The sequence below is a fragment of the Micropterus salmoides genome, unplaced genomic scaffold (genome assembly GCF_014851395.1).
Source record: "Micropterus salmoides isolate LMB-PRFRI ecotype aquatic unplaced genomic scaffold, ASM1485139v1 Ms_hic_scaffold_6, whole genome shotgun sequence".
NCBI classification, from domain to species: domain Eukaryota; kingdom Metazoa; phylum Chordata; class Actinopteri; order Centrarchiformes; family Centrarchidae; genus Micropterus; species Micropterus salmoides.
The window spans coordinates 29169055-29189051 of NW_024044348.1; the positions used below are offsets into that span (position 1 = coordinate 29169055).

Genomic DNA, 19997 nt, shown 5'->3' on the forward strand with positions numbered 1-19997 from the left:
GAGCAGATCCAGGGTAGGCCCGTACTGTATGCTAATGTAGATAGTAGTGAAGTAACTGTGACTCATAGACAGTGGTGCGACTGAGAAGTATTATCCAGTTATTTTTCTCTACCTCCTCCGCAATAGCTGTGTGCTCATACTGTACACATGCATGCACAGACATGGACACCAAATACACACAGTACTTTGCATCTGTTCTGCCTCTAAGATGCTTTTAAGTGTAAGCAAGTGGGAAATTCTAGCGCAGGTTTCCCTTATTAGCAGAATACATTTTTAAATTCTCCTGAACAGCAGGAAATATTCACCAGCCAATCACTAAATTGATCAAATCGTGTCTTTTTTCTGATAAAAGACAGTCCGGCCACACCATCCTGTGCTTCTAAATTTTCTCTAAAAATATCCAATATCCACCAATCCCAAAATATCTATGTCCCAACAAAATGGAAAATATTGTTGTCCTCAGAAAAAAGTCCTTTGTTGGTCAGGACAACAAAGTCCTGTGGATGGATAGGCGATGACAGGATATTGTGGAGCATTGCCAAAATAGCTCCAAGGTTTTGGGCTTTCCTGACCTATAGAGGTGCGTGTGCTTCCTCCAGGGAGGGTTATAGCGCCTGATTTAGGCTGGCTATGGTTGAGTGAACATGGGGCAAGTGCTGGGAGTGTCACATTCCTCTCTCCAAGGGCCACAGGGTACAACACTGCCAGCACCCTGGCTCCCATTACTATCGGGAATAGCAGCTTGCCGACCACTGTATTACTGCTGCTTCTCTTGGTCTAGGTCAGCCTGCTACAGCCATGCAGTCAATCCTTAGTCTGACAATATGAGTGGGGAAAATACATTATTATCCTTAATCTACTCTGAGAAACAACTAGCTACCCAACATTCAAACATAGTCAAGAGCAACTGGAGTATGAGGACATTTCCACCTGAAATCAAATACTAATATAATAAAAGTAATAGGCTAATATAACGCACTTAACTCTCCAATCACATCTTCGTCTTGAAGAGGTACTATACGTTTTACAAACATCCAAATGTCAGTGTTTGCTGATTAAATGTTCTTCGCGAGTATTGAAGACCTCATTTACTTGGCACTGTTGGGGATCCTTGATTAGTTATTAGGACAGCCAAGATTATTATGGCATGGGTTGGCACCTATGTAATTAAGTAATTTATTAGGTAATTTCTGCCTCTTTTTAGCTGGCAGGAGGGAAAAGTTCTATTTATTGCGTTATGGTTTCCAAATAAAGAACACAGTTGGAGAACAATTATATACAAAATAGGATGTAGGCTCTGCAGAGTGATTTCTTTCCTGGGCAACTATGATGTTTTTTGCAGATGATGTACAGATATTTACACATTCTATTAGCTCAAATAGCTTGAAAAATAGTGTAATATAGCTGCCGTAAATGTGGAAAAAAATCCCCCCAGGGGAGCATGCCCCAGAACCCCCCTAAGTTTGCCTCCGGCCCTGGTCCACGGTTATATTCCAGCTTGGGGCCTGTGTTGCATGCCATATACCCCTCTCTCTCCCCCGTGTTTCCTGCCTGTCTCTCCAATATGGACTTTCCAATAAAGGAAAAATGCCCCACAACTTATAATAGTGATACAAAGAAAATCTATCCAAGGCAACAAGTAATATCAACAGTCCATTTTAAATGGGCTTTCTCACCTTCCTTCAGCCACCTCCCTTACTGTGTGAGTAGTGGAACTGGCCATGGTGCTGAATGATGGTCACAATACATACTGATAGTATACTTTGTCTTAATACTCGGAGGATTATATATTTGAAAATATATATTTTTTAAAATAAACATATTACTTGTAGATATTCCCATCAATGAGCTATGTGGGCTATATTTATACTTATCTATATCTATATATCTATATTTCTATAGATTGTTTATATTTAAATATTGTGGATGAAATCAGTTTTCAAATAAGGAATATAGCCTAATTTCAATGAAATCACATGTGACTCTAGACTGATAGTGATGTTATGTTTGTGAACGATCCAATTGTAGTGAGAGACGTTGTTTTTACCATTGTGCCCAAATTTCATAGCCTGCGCTAAATCCACACCTCTTTACATGAACAGTGTACCGGTTATGTTAACACTCACAGTGCGATGCTGGGATATGCCGTCACCTTTTGTAATGTTTACAATGTAGATCATTGACATATTTGGCAATACAAGTTCTTTTGAAGATCTTTTAGAAAGGAACAGAGTCATTATATTTGTGTCCCTTCAAAGAGCCCCAATCCCCATCACTATAAACTGATCAAACAGTACACGTTTTTTTTCTGATGAAGCGCCACCCAACCAACAGATAAGTATTTAAGGGCTTTTCAGATAAGTCAGTTTTATTTGTTTAGCTCAATTTCAATCACAACTTTGCCTTAGGGGGCTTTACAAGATGAGGAAAAACTCCCCTCAATAAACCTTTTTAACAGGGAAAAAATGGCATGCCAACAGGAAGAAAGGAGAACTTAACTGTGCAAGTGTCTCTACATGTGTAGCTAGGGAGTGTAGTTTGCCAGCATGATGGTGAGGGTGGTGTCTCCCATTGAAACATTTGCAATGGATACTGGGTACTGCACATGTAATAAATGGGAACTTGCCTGTAAGCACAGAGTATCTTTTTCTCCTCCAATACTGGGAATATTTTTGCTTATAAATACATGTAATGATAAAGATTGGCCAAACATCCACAACAAAGCACTGCCAATGACACATTGCTTTAATGCAGAAAAGTATGATGCAATTAACCTTATTATACAAGGTTCTTATTGTGAGATTTTATTTTATTATTATAAAATGGTGTGCTGAAACTCCTCCCAAGCTAAAGTTTGGCAGATTTAAAACTTCATGAGGATGACAGTGAATATGTACGGTTTAAGACAGAAAGAATAAGACACCTTAAATATTTACCATTAATCGGGCTCTCTGGGAATTTGTGTTTGCATGCCAGATACAATGAAATAGATTTGTCATATCAGCCAGTGACCCTGTGATTCCTGAAATGTCAAGACTTCTCATATTCCCGACTGTCTGCTGAATTAATGCAGCCTAGCCTCATTACAGCAGCACTTACCCATAGCCTCCAGAGACACTGTGTCCTCCAGAGCATTACTGCTGAGACTACCAGGCAATTGTGTTAAGGAGACAAAAAGTGTGACACCTGAGCAACACATAAAGACACAGGTGTACTTCCACAGTAGATACACATATTGAACTCATACTCACCTTTATTCTCTTGGCCTTAGCTTTTCAGCAGTGTCATGGCTGAAAAAAAAGAGAACAAATGAGAATAAATACTTGAGCTCAAAATAGTGTATCATTTAAATATGAGCAATACAACTACTTTAAGTGGTCATGTCAACATCAATGTAACTTTCATGTCTATTGTGTCATGGACCAAAGCATCATTACAGGCTTGGCGGCTGTTAGGGTGTCCCCCCGCCCCCCCAACTCCTTCAGTACCCCTCCTCCTCCTCTGCTCCATCTCTGTGCACCAACCTTGCCATGGCTAACAGGAAGCAGAGGGCACAGCGCTTTATTTAATTAGTCACAGCAGCTGAGTGCTCATGTGGAACCAAACAGGGGAGGCAGATTGGGGTAGTGAGATGGATAGGCACTCTCCCACCGGGCCTTGGCTGTGCTGTCAGAGGAGCGTAGATTACATGACAGAAGGGGTGGGGGGTGGGGGCTGGCGTGAGGGTGTAAATGGCGTCTGCCTTCACTCCTAAAGTACCCCCTCTCCCCCCACAAAACACTCTTTACACTGTTACTTTTGTATAATATGCAAACCAGCCAGCAGTGGGACTGGTCTGTTATTGTGATGCAGAGCATTGACTGGTTTGATTGCTTTTATTAACCGTGACAACACTCATTATTCCAAATGATTTAGGAGCTGCTACTTTTCTTCTGACAATGATCAGGTGGCCTTTTCCTCGCGGGCCAGCAGATAACCTCTGAGAGGTTGCAAGAGTAGCTCAGTGCAGCACATCCTTGATGCGTTCCTTCTCAAACTCAAGGCCAAACAACTGGCAATCTCCTCTTGTAATCTAACTAATTCATGTGATAGGAGGTTTAAATTTCCCCATTATTATCCAATGACTATTACAGCATCCCTCATGGTTCACCCTTGAAGAAAACATAGTAGTAAACATGTAGCTTACAGTATGGTGCTGAACCAGCAAGGAACATGGGTGCAGCTCTTGACTAATGTGCACGCAACTACTAAGCAATGGTTTGCAGGGAGCTTTTTTAATTAGCGCTCTTGAAGTTATCCGGTGACCCACATCTAATAATGAAGGCAACATGAATGTTCTATTTACATATATTTAGTCAGTAATGTGTGACCGTTGGGAGAGGCCAGTGGCTGGGTATGTGGTGCCAGTGAAAAGGGAGGGCATGTCCTGCAGAGCTGCCTGGGGCTGTTTTCCAAGGCCCTCTCATTTTGAACTGTAGCAATGTGGAATGGTATGTTAGTGACCTGTAGGTCTGTCAAACTGGGTTATGTTATAAGAATACTGTATGCATATTGTTAATAAGCCTTGGTCTGATAATGCCATGAATCCAATTCCAGTCATCATCCAGGATGCCATTATAACTCAGCCGCCTGTAACCTCTATACTTGGTGGCCCAGATAAGGCTTGGGAATTTATGTCAGTAATCAAAAATAAATAAATAAATAAATTGCATTAATTCAGTAAATAAAACAACAACTTGACTTATAGGTGCTGAGAGTTTTTTGCACACAACACGTTTTTACCAGCATAAAACAATGGGAAAGACAATTTTTAACAGTATTTTAACTAGTACAGTGTTTATATCCATGTTTGCTAGCTAGCACTCTTCTTCTCTGCCTTTGTTGGCACCTTGCTCAATTTGTTGGTGCAATACTACACAATCAGTGTAATTAGGATGTGCATTGCCCTGCCTGCAAATTAACAAAACGGAGCCCACTTGTAAAAACATTGCCCTACTAGTGGTCAAAAACACAGGGTGCCTTTGAGGCCGATCAATCAATCAACCAGCTTTTACAAAACCAAATGTATTACATTTCTTTAGTCGTCGGTGGTTGCCTGTTTTTATGGTAAAATGGGCACGTAACAGCAATATCCTATCTATAGTCAAATTTTGTATATAATAGATTATATTCCCCGAGGTAATACAAAAATATGTAATTCAAACAAACATACAGCCATACTCCCTACTGAAACCTTTAAATATCTTAATTCATTCACTCAGCATGCTACACTTCGATTCCCATGAGAGACATAAGGTGAATATTATGTTTCTTGTGCATTAAGGTGCATTTTCATTGCTATGTGAATAACTCAATAGACTGAATGGGGGTATATATTAAGCACAGAGGTGACTTTGACTCTGGTACACCTGTCCTTGTTTCTGAACGTCTGCTCAAGAGTTACCCTTACACAGCCTTAGCAAGCTATAGTAGCTTCTTAAAATCAACACAACACAATTATGGTGATGAGCTTCTGGGCTTCAGGCTTAGCAACTGTCATCCATCTTTTAGCGGTGGCCTTGGCATGAAGGAGTCATAGGGCGGTGAAGGGTGGGGCGTCCGTCTACTGTAAGCTTTATAATGCCCGATATTCACTAACTTTCCACCTTCACGGGACCTTGCCTTAGTCAAGAAGGGTTAATAAAGCCATGGAGCTCCCTTTTTGGAGGGTGTGTCAAATGGTTCTTTCTGACAATTCCTTGCGTATGAAAGAACTGGGTCACTGACTAACGCTCTCTTCCAGGGCCTTGTGTTGCTAAGGCCTGACTCTTTGGAGTCCAGGATTTAGGGAGACAGGGGCTAGTGCACACAAACTAAAGCCAGTTTCTGACAGGAAGAGCTGCACTTGCGTGACCACAGCCCCCTCTAAACAGCACATCATGCTCAGATTACTGAACACATTCAGGGAGGAGGTTGGGATGAAGCCAGCAAGAACTGTACACACTGCACATCTCCACATGTGGATGTATATTAGTGTATAACAGTGCTTCCTTCTGTGTGCGGTATGTGTGTGTGTGTGTGTGTGTGTGTGTGTGTCCCTTGTGTACGCATGTGTAGACCTACGGGTGTGTTTCTGTGTGTGAGAAGGGGTTGCTGTTGGTTTTGGCACCTGCAAATAAATCCAGAATTTGAGCCCCACTGTTTATTAAACATCGTTTGCCACTGCTGTAAAAGCAACAAAGGGATCCTACCCCATTGCAAATGAATGAGCCCAGGTCCCTAGTTATCACTGGTTATTGTTCAAATCAGGCTTGCTTTGAAAGGGGAGGCACGCTCTCCTTTGGACAGCTCATTAAGATAACACACAAACGTGGTTCCCCATCATCCTGGGTTTATTAAAGTGGGGCTCATTTCAGCTCCTTTGTCTCATGCAGGAACCTCTGCCTTTGTCAGCGCAATTGGAGCCAGATGGCAAAACAAAGCTGCCTGTCTGGAGTGCTTACAGAGTGATCTCAGAAGGCAGAGCCATTAACTTGACTTCACCAGCTCACCGGCCCCAACGTCCACCTGGCCCCTTTAGCTAAAGCTGAACTATTAAGTCTCACTAGTTGTGGGATGGCTGACCTAGCTCCTGGCCACATGGATCTCTCTGAAACATTCATGAGAGAGGCATTAGAGAATAAAAGTCATTGTCCCCCTTCACTCAGAGATTCTCCTTCACCTCTCAGCTTATTAAAATCACATGGTATTAACTTTGCCGTTCACAGAAAGGCTAAATAATTCAATCAGACTAAAGAAGGAGTCAAATGAATAACTCTAATGACATTAACGCTTGAGGGAGGACTGCTTAGGACTGTAACGGGTAGTCACTGAAACTAGGCAGGCAGAAGAGGCTTGCTCTGCTAGCTAATGGTGAAATCATATATAATATCATATCACTCTCATTACAAAAGAAGCACACAGAGAAGTATTTTGTCCTGGCTCACTAGCATTACTGAAAACCAAAGGATGTGTATGGAGCTAAACCTTAAACTTCTGTCAACAGTAAAGTTATAGAAATCTGAATTTTTAGCTAAATAGTTTGACATTTTGGGAAATGTGCTTTTTCGCTTTCTTGACAAGAGTTAGACGAGAAGACTGATCCCACTCTCTTGTCTGTACAATAAATAGGAAGCTATACAGTCAGCAGACTGTGTCTACCAGCACTTCTAAATGTCACTAAATAACTGCACTAAAATTGTTGCACTTTGTGTTTAATGCTAATAAGCAAATATTAACATGCTAAACTAAGTTGGTGAACGCGTTGCCATTGTAAGCATGTTGGTGTTGGTTAGCATTCAGTGCAAAGCAAAAAGCTATTTTTTCTGTCCTCTGATACATCACACCTGCTAAACATTATAATGTTAGCATTGTCATTGTGAGCATGTCAGCATGCTGACGTTAACATTTAGCTTAAAGCACCACTCTCCCTTAGTAAAGCCTCACAGAGCTGTTAGTGTGGCTGCAGACTCTTATTCATCTTTATTTCCTCATGTAAATGCTGGGCTTTTAACAGTTGTGAAATGTCTCTTCACCGAGGGGCAAAATGTCTCAATATGGAATATAGCTTCTGGGTACTGCCTTTGTTGAGTGATTTAACTTAGATTAGAAGTTAGATTTGAAAGAAAAGTGACTTTTCAAACATAACATAAAAATTCAAAGCAACTTATTCCAAGTGACAACAATATGCATAACACATTTCAGCCAGAACTTTAGAAACAGGATCATTTGGGTGCAGGACACAGCAGCACTATTGTTGGCATTTTGTAAAACTTGGAACTTATGGAACTTGTTACCATTAAATTTATAGACAGGATAATTCCACTGTTATGGCTGTAGCTTTGGGGGAACGTGTAATGTAAAACAGCTTGTTTGCATCACTAAATTAGTCCAGACGTCTCCCTCTCTCTGCCTCAAATACTTTCACACACAGACACTGTGGAAGAGTTATGCCAATGGGTTGATGTGTTGAATTGATTCAGTGCCTGGAGCTGCTCTTATTTCTCACGTGCACTTATGCTTCATCAGCGTTCACTCACACTTCACTAAACAAACTTAACATTCAGTTACTTGTTCTGTAGCGTCCCCACCATCCTGCCACCTGGACTTCTTTTGAATGAAGACAGACTAAACTGTGGGTGATCTTTGTGCTACTTGATATTTTTGTAACTTAAACGCTTTGCACGGTACATGTAAATAACACAGCACATGTTGCATTAAAATTCTAGATCGGGTTTTCAATGAGATTTCGCATGTGTAAAGAATAAATTGCCCTGTTTACAGGCTCAGTCTGATCGCCTGCCCACTTGATGCAACACTAATTATTTTTTCTAGTTGTCTTCAGTGGATAAAATGCACTGTTGCGTGTTCCTGACAGTGTTTACAGCCTTGCATGATTACACAGCTCAGAGTGCTGAATGCAAAAGATTAAACATATTTCAATATTTCAATATCAGTTTAAGCTAAAGGATGTGAAACTTCAACAAGTGCATTTTCAACTGCTGCTTGTTTCCTGACCAAATTACGGCACAAAATACGGCAGCAGTGCTAGCTATAACATACAGCAAGGTCCCTTATGCACACAGAGGCCAAGGCTTGACCAGGTGCGGATTGGCTGACCTGTCTTTGACTCCTCTTCTTCCAGCTCCTTGGCCTCTTCAGCTGTGGGAAGACAGAAGAGCTATTATCACTGGGAGCTGCAGTACATGAGCAGGCACACAATGTAGTCACTTCATCACAAGCCCATGGTGAGCTGATCCTTCACAGCTCAAAAGGACAAGCTGTGATGAGAGAGCTATATGATGACGAAGCTCCACATAACGGTACCCCCACCACACACACACACACGCACGCACGCGCGCGCACGCACACACACACACACACACACACACACACACACACACACACACACACACACACACACACAGCCATACCCACCCTTTAACCTCCAATCCAGCCATTTCACAAAGACAGTAATCACATTAGGCTTTAGCTGCTGGCTCTTTGAAAACCCACTGTCAAAAGAGTTAGGGAGGCAACTCAGTGATGGCTGTCACACTTCCATACACACGTGTGCCTGTGCACACACACATGCCAGCTAAATATAGGCCTGAGACAGAGTATCCAAGTGGCTGATATTAATTCTGTGACAACCATTTTCACTTCCACTATTTAGTGTCTGATACATGAGATTAAACTGATAACTGAGCAAAATTAAATGTCAAGGCAACACAATTCATGTGTTTATATTCTTGTTCATTTGCTTGATTTTCCTTGACTTCGACAGCAGAGACTATAATCCCCTGGGGAAATTAAGCAAAAGTCCTTATTATTACAGCAGCTGAACACGCTGAGTTTCCAGATTCAAACAGCCTGTATATGCATAAGTCTACCCACGCCACATTCAGTAGTTTCTCTTCCTCTGTGTTGTCTTGTGTTTAGAAATCAGATTGTATAAAATCACATTTTCCTGTACAATTCATAGTATATGCCCACATATTATTACACATTGTTAAGTCAGTCCAAGATATGGCTTTGGTCGTGTTCAGTAGATTACACTATAGCTGGTTGGCAAATTTGACCCGAATGTGTAGACCATTTTGAGTTAAGCTATTAATGACGTGTACACTTTGACAGTAAAGCCCACAAAAGCACCCTGAAAAAAACAATATATACCACTACTTCACATTTTCCTAATTTCGGTGCAACATCCACACAGATATGTGAGCCTGTTTACCTTCACCGCTTCATTCAGCACCTCCAAATCGACAAGTTAACAGTCCCACCACTGTGGCAGCAGTGGAAGTACCCTGGGGGGCTGGGCTTTCATAGGAGAGTGAGGCTCATTTAAAGGCACCTTAATGTCAGGGTGAAGACGAGGGCATCCACAGGGTAGGGAGTAAGAACTGCTTCCCTTGTACGTTGAGTGAGTCACAATTGCATGCCCCTATTGGCGGCATTCCAAATGTGTGGGGGTAAGAAGAACGGTGTTATGGCTTAAGCACAAAAGCTGGACAAACCACATAAAAGGCGAGAGTCAGGGGACAGAAAGAGCTACTCACTGAAGCCAGAAGAGTGTTACTGTTTCTCATCATCCTCCCTTCTGCCTCTGTGTTTCCCCTACACAGAAGGGGCGCAGCAATGCTGCAGAAACTCTTCAAGCACTGCTGTGACATCATGAGTGTTTCAAATGTAAGCAAAAACAAATGGCCCCAGTTAGTAAACCTATAGTGCTATAAATAAACTGATTAGTGAGCCTAATTAATTAATTCTTGCACCCTGGAAACAGCAGAGCCTTCTTTTTAAATCCTTTGTGCATTTAAGGACATAAGGCGTAATGACAGCACTGTTTGTGCTGCGTAGGTTTTAATTCATTTTCTCTCCCTTTGAATATCTCTCTCTCTTGAGGACAAAAATGAAACACATTTGCACATTTACAAAAATGAAAACACCTTTCTTTTGCCAATATTTTGATAATGGGTGTTTATAAATGTCTGTTTTATGAGCATTTCCTACATACTGTAGATTTGGGGTGAAATAAATCTATGTGTCTGTTATTTCATGTGAGTCACATGTCACACAAAGGCGATCAGTGACAGGATTGGTCCTTGATAAAGCTGAGGGTTAACCCCTGTGAAACATGTGCACCACTGTGGTGAAAATCTCCAGGGGAAACCCTGCTTCCCTTATGACTTTCATCTGTCACACAGGGGAGATCCATTCCATGTCACCAACACATGATCTTCAAGCGTAGGTCTGATTAAATCATACGCTTATCTAAATGTAAAATGAGCTTTGGAGAAATGGAACAGCAGCCCTAGGTCACTGAAAGCATTTATTAGACACACAGTCACAGTCATTATGTAAGGAAGGCCAGAGGAGAGGGATGAAATATCAGCGAGAACAGAGCCTTGCTGGTGTTGAGATACAACACTGCCCCTGGAATTGGGCTTTCATTTCCAACTGCAATACCACAAGCTGCTCTGCTCTGTTATGATACACATTTGGGTGCTCCACATACATTATGACAGGGAAGAAAAATGACTTACTCACTTCTACACTCTTACTGATCCTTCCACCCTCACTACCCAGACACAGTGAAAAGAGAGTCAACTTCAATCTGGCCATATCCGGGAACACCATTAAAAGATAAGACAACTACAATTAGGTTGCACTTCCCTGCTTCCTGCCCTCCCCACAGCTCTATGTGCATAGAAATCCTATTTTAAGCCCCTCCACATCTGTATTCATACAGTATCACTCTATCAGGAGTATAAGAGTCTGCATGATATGTGAATAAGTCAGTGTTCCCACTCTTCGTGCTTGGAAAACACCAAAGACCGCAGAAGCGTGGATGGCAGGGGACAGACTGGGACTTAACATTTCAATAAGGTGGACAGTGGATGACCACGTAGTCAATCCCGCCTGCCGGCAGGAAATGCAGCTCCTCATCCACCCCACTGAAGAAAAGGGCCACACAACCCTAGGAGCCTTTTGCCCATGGGAGGAAGTGCATTATATTTCTCTCTTTCCATTTCATTTGATTTCATATGTTCCATGGAGCTATTTACTCTTTCCTCTGAGTCTGTGTCACTTCCATATTTATTTTCAAACCTCTGGGCCCTGGTGCAGACACTGGCTGACCTTTATTTAAATGTCTCCTCCACTCTGAGCGGATCTCATTACAGCAGAGCTGGTGGCTCTGCACTATCTATCTCATTTCAAAACTTTCTCTCTTTGCACTTGCGGCGATCCTCAGCTATTCCGCAACGCTAATTACTGGACCCGAGTAATGATGTTCCTCTTTGCCAAAGATATGTGTCCCACCATCTGAGATCCTGCCTATACGCATTAAGCAGAACTCCCTCTGGATTCCCAAAGTTCCTTGAGCAGTTAACATCTCATCAATGCTTTCTGCTGCATCTCTCTCGCTCTCGTTACGCCTCCCACATGATCTAGGCAACGCGTCGCAATTATGCATATCATCTACTGGCCCGCTATGTGAAGAGTTTATGGAGTAATTCTGCATTTTAATGAAGGCCCTGAGAAGGGTTCAAAGGGCCTGGGTGCCTGATAGGTTAGCATCCATTATTCAGCGAGCCCTTGAACCGTGTAAGCAGCAGGGCAACAGAAAATAATTTCATTAGATTATCTTTTTGTGTATATAGCTCCAACGTTGCCACTGCTTTGAAATTAACATTTCATGTTGCCCCTAATGAAGGCAAGGCTGGCCAAAAACATGCTTTTATCTAACCTTGAGGATTAAACATGGATTTTCATGAAGTCATCACCAATGAATCGTGCTCCTTGTGAGAATATACACTGGTGTATATTCTCACTCTTCCCACTCTTCCCTCTACCTTCTCTCCTGGCCTCCTCGCAGCTCTCCTTGATCTTCCTGCGGCAGACAGCAGCCAGGGCAATGAGCAGCACCAGCAAACACACGGCCAGACCAACAGTTACCCACAGAGCCACTGGAGGGAACGCGATGTTCTGACCTGAAGCAAAGGGCAGAGGGAGAGAGGGGGCAGAGAAGGGAGAGCCTCATTATTCACTCTTGCAGAGCTAAAATAAGAGCACAACTGTCACTGCTGTATCCATCACCGTTATTTCACCATTTGACAATTTTGTTGTTAAGAGATTGTTGTCATAAAAATCTAAATCCAGACTGGAGAACTACTAAAGCACAACATATACTGTGTGATGACACTGTTGATGATTATTGCTAACATCTCCCTCATCATTGTCAGCATTGTCATCATCTCCATATTAGGTTTGACTTTCAGAAACAGCGGGACTGTCAGAGAAAACAGAAATGAGAACCTTTGCTTTATGTGAACGGATGGACGGACGGCTTTACTAGTGTCCAATTAAGACACTTGAGTCTTTCAATTGAGTCCAGATGGCAGATAGCTCACCATTTGCACAAGGCTGTGTTGTCGTTTCACTTAAACAGCATTGGCACAGTATTAAGAGGATGTTGGCGCTTACTGTCCCACCCCCTGCCTTCTGCTACACATTGCTCAGATGTCTGAAGTTCTGATAGGCTTGCTTTAATATTCTATCATTTCTAAATGTCTGCAATATCATTATCAATCTGAATGGGAATTCAATGTCAACATTTAGTCATATAAATACAATATGTACAGTACATTTTTTTATATAACATTTAGATTTCTTGACAATAATACATCATAATGAGTGGCAGTATCTTGGCAAACTGCAAACTGATGAGGAGAAAAAAAAAACGGTCAGCAGGACAAAAAAAAAGATATCCGAGACACAGCCAAATTTCCCATGGGTATTCAATCTGAACAGAGGGAGAAGAAGAAAAAAACAGCAGAGCCACTAAATAGCTGTGAGCCTGGCTGTAGCACAAACCGGCCTCCTTCAGAGAGTGCCCGCTGTGGGCAGATAATAAAAAAATAGACTGAAAAATGACTGGTATTGGAAAGAGGAAATGATAAAGCATCTGTAAGGACTTGGCATCAGCTATGAAGACAGGCAGGCAGGCTGTAATGCAGCCCAGCCAAGATGGAGGGCAAATAGAGGCATCCTTTTGGAGGTGATGAATTCTCAGATGGAAATCCAGTCCATCTGATGCTGAGAAACAAATGTACCTGATAGACCCACAAAACACAGTTAATGAAAGGCCACAGAGGGCTATGGCGGATAGGAGGAGGTGGGGCATGTACCCACCAGACCAGTGATAGAAAAGGCTCATCTTTTTTTCTGCTTTTGTGTTTAGACATGCTTGCTTGGCAAGACTCTAGGCTTAAGATGGGTATCTTGGTCTGACTGTCAGTCGGTCCACTATGGGATGGATTGCCATGGAAGTTTGCGTAAACGTTCTTGTTTTCAAGAGGATGAAGCCTCATGACTTTGGTGATCACCTGACTTTTCCTCTAGCGCCTACATGAGGCTCACATTTGTTTTGAGTGAAATATCTCAACAACTATTCGACAGATTGCTAAAACATTCATCTTAGGATGAATCCTAATAACCTTAGTGATTCCTTGACTTTTCATCTGGCGTCATCATCACATTAACATTTGAATTTGTCCAATATTTTTGGTTTATGATCAAATACCTGCAAAGCTACATTCCCATCAGCCTCTGCTTACACCTACTTAAAGGTTCAGTGTGTAATATTTAGGAGGATCTATTGACAGAAATGCAATATAATATACAGACCTTACATAATGAACCGTTATGTTCTTATTACCTTAGAATGGGCTATTTCTAACTACATACGCCGCAGGTCCTTTCAAATGGACATCGCCATGTTGCGCCACCATGTTTCTACAGTAGCTGAAATGGACAAACTGCCCTACAGAGAGCGTTTCATCACTACGTTGAATATGTATGATGAAGAAGATGATGATGAAGAAGAAACGTTAGCGGTAGCAGTCGACTGGTTTATTAGATGTAAGAAAAGAAGAGAAATTTGGACAAATATTAGGCCCACATATTATTTAGCACAAGAGCCGACAGAGAGTGTCAGCCACCATAGCTTGCAACAGGAGGGGTGAGCGTTACATTCATGTGGTGTTGGAATAATCAAATAAAGACCATGGAACATGCACTTTATTTGCAAGAACTATATAGAACTTTGATTCATGCAAATTCATGTATTACAAATACATATTTTGCAGCAGATGCTAACGCCCATTGGTTTTATCCTCCTCATTAGCGCGTCTGCCTCCCATGCCTGAGGTTGCAAGTTCGAGTCAGGACTGTGCAGTACAACCTTGTAGCAGGTTACATTACCATGGTAACATTAGCAGTTGGCTCAAAGCTCTGCTGTGACCAAGTATATCCCCGCAGAGCTGTTATCATGGATGTAAACTCTTAAGTTTTGTTACGCTACTCCATGCTTGTTGTCACCTATCACTGGCAGTAACAAATGAAAGAAGAATCACTGCACTGAATCAAAGCATCATGTGAAATATATTGTGATTTTGTGTTTTAGTTGGCTCAAGTTAGATAACGTTAGCTTGCCGGCTAACGTCGAGCAATTGCTAACATTATCCTGTGCAAAATACTATAGTTGAAATGTTATGGCTTACCACATTACTTCACCAGCTAACGTGAGCCACAGTACTATCCTGTGTAACACCGGTATTATGTAACTGTTGATTTTAGCCGGCAAGAAATGACGTAAAGGTACAAAGCGAATGTGGAGCGATTTGTTTATACTAGCCATAGTGATGCAAGGCAGGGGCAGCCAACTACATTAGCATGGCTCTGGTGTAGTTTGTTTAACGTTTAACGTTCAATTTAGATTTATTGTCTTTTTAACAATACTTGACGTACACAGCTTCTTCACCCGTCTCAGTCGCTGTAACTTACGTGACCCACATAATATACAATAATGTAACATAATGGTGCAGAACAACAAAACAGTAGAAGACCCATTCAGTAGAGTGACATAACTTACTACAGTCAAACTGTGGCAACAATCTCATTTATAATATTCAGTCTAGCTCACCAACAGTTTTCGTTATCATCTAATACATTTTAGCTATGGAGACATTGCTTAGCCTCTCTGGTGAAAGATACACAACGCCAACGTATAATTCTGGCATTTAGGCAGTCAATGCAGCGTTATCAACAAGCATGGATTAGTTCAAAGTCAAGCTGATAAAAATATTACTGTAACGTTGCAGTGGGAGTTTACCTGAGTTTCCAGCATTTCGTGTGATGCCGTCTCTTGTTATGTCTCTATTTTGATTGATGCCAAGTTCTCGCTCATTAGTCAAGCATACGCTGGAGCACATGCTTGGAAACGTAGTGGCTCTGATCTGAAACCTCACCGCTAGAGGCCACTGAAAATTACACATGGCCCCTTTAATGTACATTACATGTGATACATTTCATGTAATTATTATAATCCAATTCTAAGGTCACCATAGTCTGTTTAACCATATATCTCTATTTCAAGAGAATCTTGCAGTACACAAGGCACTATAAAGACTCTCTGGTACTGCTACTGCAAAGTAGGATAAACAACCAAATGTCACAGAGAAAGGATAAAATCTGGAAAGTCAATCTTGTCATTTTGATGAAGCTGCATATGCCTCCCCAGGCTAGCCATGACTGATGATGCTGTGGCTCGCTGTCCACCGAGCCCTTCACTCTTTTATATTTAAAGAATGACCATCTGAGAGCCACTTCAAACTAACAGCGAAACCAACACAAAACATGTATGAAAGAGGAATAATCATACACGAGCTGTTCACATCTCATAAAGTCAGAAAAATGACAAATGGGTATAGCTCTTAGTGACAAGTAAAGAAGACGCAGTGCTCTTTGTTTCCATTGTCTTTCTCATTCTCTTTTTATTCTCACACCTTCCCACCACGCTCTCCCTCCCTCAAGGCAGACTGATAAAGACAAATGCCATAGTCGGCTATCATCGCTACGCCAGGGCCCAAAGGGCTGCAGGATCATATTTTTCTTTTTCTCTTGTTTGATGATGTGATTTTGTTTTCTTCAGAAATAGATTTGTCTCTAATGGCTCTGTTTACCTATCCTCTCTTTCCCCTTTTCCCTATTCCCTCTGTGGAAGGGTAAGGATAGAGTGTTTTGGGTTGCACTGTCACATTACCTTGAGTCTGCAGACTTCAGAGCTGCACCAAACAGGGCAAACTTCACTTCACACAGTTGGCATTTTCTAGACACTATGAATGTGTAGCACACTTTCCAAAAAAGTGGAAAATATGTCTATAACGAGCTGACATAATATGATATGGGAATGAAACAAGAGACTCATAATAACACGCCTAAAAGCCACACACTCACCATGGTTCCAGTCTGTGTCATCATTCCACTTTTGCTGATGTCACCACTCAATGTCAGTTAACTAGAAAACATAAAATGGATAGGGTCTCAAGTATGTACCCAGTGTACATAAAACACACTACAGATGTAGTAGATCTTTTCCTTTTTTGTCATATCATTTAATGCCACATGAAAGCCTGGAGCCATTCTGCACATTTCAGCACATTTAAACTGCATGCAGCATTTATGCATTTTATTTTTATTGAATTTTATGTGTTTGATGTGTGTCAGTAAAGCTGCACTTAATATTTATTGCCACAATTTTCCATGAATCCTTCCCTATTGCTTTATTGTGACATCATCAGTCTACAAAGATTATTTTCACATGTGTATCATGTTTGGTCATAAAATGTCAAAATAATTTTTTTGCAAACATCAGCAATCAAAGCAAGTGAATTGGAGCACATTATCAGCATCTGCGTTCTCTCTTATTTTGAAATATGCTTTAGAGTTTGCTTCCTGTGCTTTGTAATCAAGAACCAATTAGCTCCTGGTATTGTTTTTATTTATTTAAAAGATATCCTTTTCATGTGCTGTGGCCCCAAGAAGCAGCACAATCCACAGCTGTCTGAACATGCAGAGGTCCAATCTTTCTCATTCAATACTGATATATCCAGTAGGTGGACAAAAAAACAGGAACACCTGCACCGTGTAATGCAAATCCAACGTGAGCCTACCTAAAATGTTCAGATCTTATTGAAGCTGTGTCTTTGAGGCATTGAGTTAACACTATGACAGTTTTAGAGGCTATAAAATGGCCCTATTGTAATATGTTCTATTATATTGTACATATAATGTGATGTGTTATTGTGTCCATCCCTTGCAGCTTTTTTTGTTGTTGAGCACTATCAAATGTCTTAAAAAATAATGTAATAAAAAGATACTACTGGTAGCCACAAATATACCTTGAATTAATGTTTGCAACATTTTTTATATGCTATATTGACCACATCTGGAGCGTATCCTCGACTGTTACTTCTTATAGGTGGTGCTTCACTGGAGGTGTATCATAGAAGGCCACAGCAGACTGCTATGGTAAAAATAGATATTTAATGGGGGCAGGCAAGAGTATGATAAAACACCACCTCCATACGGAGTCTCTAGCACAGGGCACACCAGTGAGAAATGAAGCTCCCTTAGTCTCTGGAAGACACTATAGGGGACTCGCAAGAGGCCAGCTTAGGTATTGTTTGGCTTCAGTGAATGTGAGAGCCAAGATTTGCAGGCATTTTTACAAGGCTGAGTGTTTTCTCTCCAGCACCTTTGGTGGAATAAAGTGCTCCTAAGACTCCCTTGCCTGTCATCTTGGTTCTGCAACGTGAAGACAGTGGAGATCAAAGCTGCTTTCTCTCCAACTGTCAGCACAGTTTTACCTGCCTAGAAGAAACCTAGCCTCTTAAGCTGTGACCAAAGGAGAATAATGTCCCTTGACAGAAGGATGGCTTCGGGCTAAAAAGAGCCACAAGGCTCATTGTAGACAAGCTGGAGGGATGAGGAAGAGGAGAGGAAGAGTCAATTAGGTTTTTCTTTCATTGTCAGGATGAACAACCTGGCCTTATTCTGCCTGGTTGTGAATATCGAGGAAGAGATAGTGGGGACCTGTAGAGGAGGAGTGTTGATCACAGAAGAGTGAGGTGGACTAGGGGCTAGCCCAGGGGTTGAGCAGCAGTAGGGCTTAGCCCTGCTTGAGGGCCTATACAGCCCTGGAGACCAGAGAGGCACAGTCAGGCCCAGGACTCGAAACAGGCTTATATCGCTCTAGAAATGAGTCACATGGCAGAGATAGAGACATTCTTTCAGATAATACAGTAAGGCAGGGAAGAAACAGTAAAGTGAATGAGATATAACACTCAGAGAGACAAAACAGGAGCTTACACTTAAATCACATTCACCCAACACTGGTTTGGTGATTGATGCATACTACCTCATAGAGTGCAAACAGGCATGCCGACATCAGCGATTTAAACTTCTTTATTCAGTTTCTGTGTAGCACCGCCGATCTCACAGGAAAGAGATTGGCAGAAACAATAACAACAGTGCTAATGGAAAGAAGATGGCCTCGGTGTCAGAGGACACGGATTAGCCAGAATGAAAAACATGAGCATGAATATTAGGATTACATTGAACGAATGACTTTGAATTTGTTTCAGCTTCAGTTTCAATTACCAGCCTTTATTATCAACCTCGAAGGTGCCCATCAAAACCTCTGAGCCCTCCCCATTCAGCGCCAGCATGAAAAGCTTGTGACCACACAGGCACACCAGCTGTTCATGCAATATTTCTAGGGAACACCTCTCCTCTCTGGGAGAGGACAAGAAGCTCACTTGTAAAGAAAAAAACTTGGCAAACTGAGATGGATGGTGACAGGTTTTTGTCTTGTCAGCAACTTTGCTCTGAGCCTTCCCTCCTTTTTTTGCATTTCAATAAATTGCTTTTCAGCGAGATGCTACCTCACTGTCTTATTGGCATGCAGGAAGGCAATGCGCTCGTCTCTAGGACGACCTAGCGCCCATTTACTTACACAGTTTGTCTGACATTATTGCCCTTCCCTTGACGCCATAGGCTCGTGGCAAACACGAGTGTATGATGTGTGGACGTGCACATTAAAACAGAGTAATGGCTCTGCATTTATAGGAATAAAGTTTCTAACAGCCCTCTTTTTTTCTCAGCAGGAGAACTATAAAAGCCATCTGTTGGTGGGGGTGGGGGGTGGGGGCACAGTAAGGTGGATGAGTTAGTGAGTAAGTGAAGGTTGGAGGGATGGGGTAAGCAGGTGAGTGACCAAGGGACACGAGTAGGTGAAAAAACAAGTGGGTGAAAGAGCAAGCGTACAGGCATTGAGCTGGTAACTGCATGAATGCTGGACCGGACTAGACTCACAATGAGGTTTTGCGGCATTAGTCCACACTCAACTCGTAAGCTGTCTCTCACACATGTCAGGCTGCTACTGACCTTTCTCCAGTGGAAGATTGGCTCACAGTCCACAGATACTCTGCCTACAGAGCAGTGCTATGGATTTAGAGTGATGAGTTGATGTGGTAAGGTTACCTCCTTCATAAAATGAGTCACACTTTAATCTGATTGATCCACAGGTAAATATTCCCCGCTGCCCAACGGTCACACACTACTGAGAAAGG

At 41.9% G+C, this 19997-nt stretch overlaps 1 protein-coding gene across 1 annotated transcript in view; it reads right to left on the reverse strand.

Moving 5' to 3' along the window:
- cd276 (CD276 molecule) overlaps positions 1 to 19997 on the reverse strand; it is a 65562-nt gene that overhangs the window by 8923 nt on the left and 36642 nt on the right. Inside the window, exons 5-7 of the mRNA XM_038701110.1 lie at positions 12378 to 12515; positions 8638 to 8679; positions 3252 to 3290 (exon numbers count right to left, since the gene is read on the reverse strand). Coding sequence (XP_038557038.1) covers positions 3268 to 3290; positions 8638 to 8679; positions 12378 to 12515 — 203 coding nt within the window. The 3' untranslated portion in view covers positions 3252 to 3267. The remainder of the gene's footprint in view (positions 1 to 3251; positions 3291 to 8637; positions 8680 to 12377; positions 12516 to 19997) is intronic.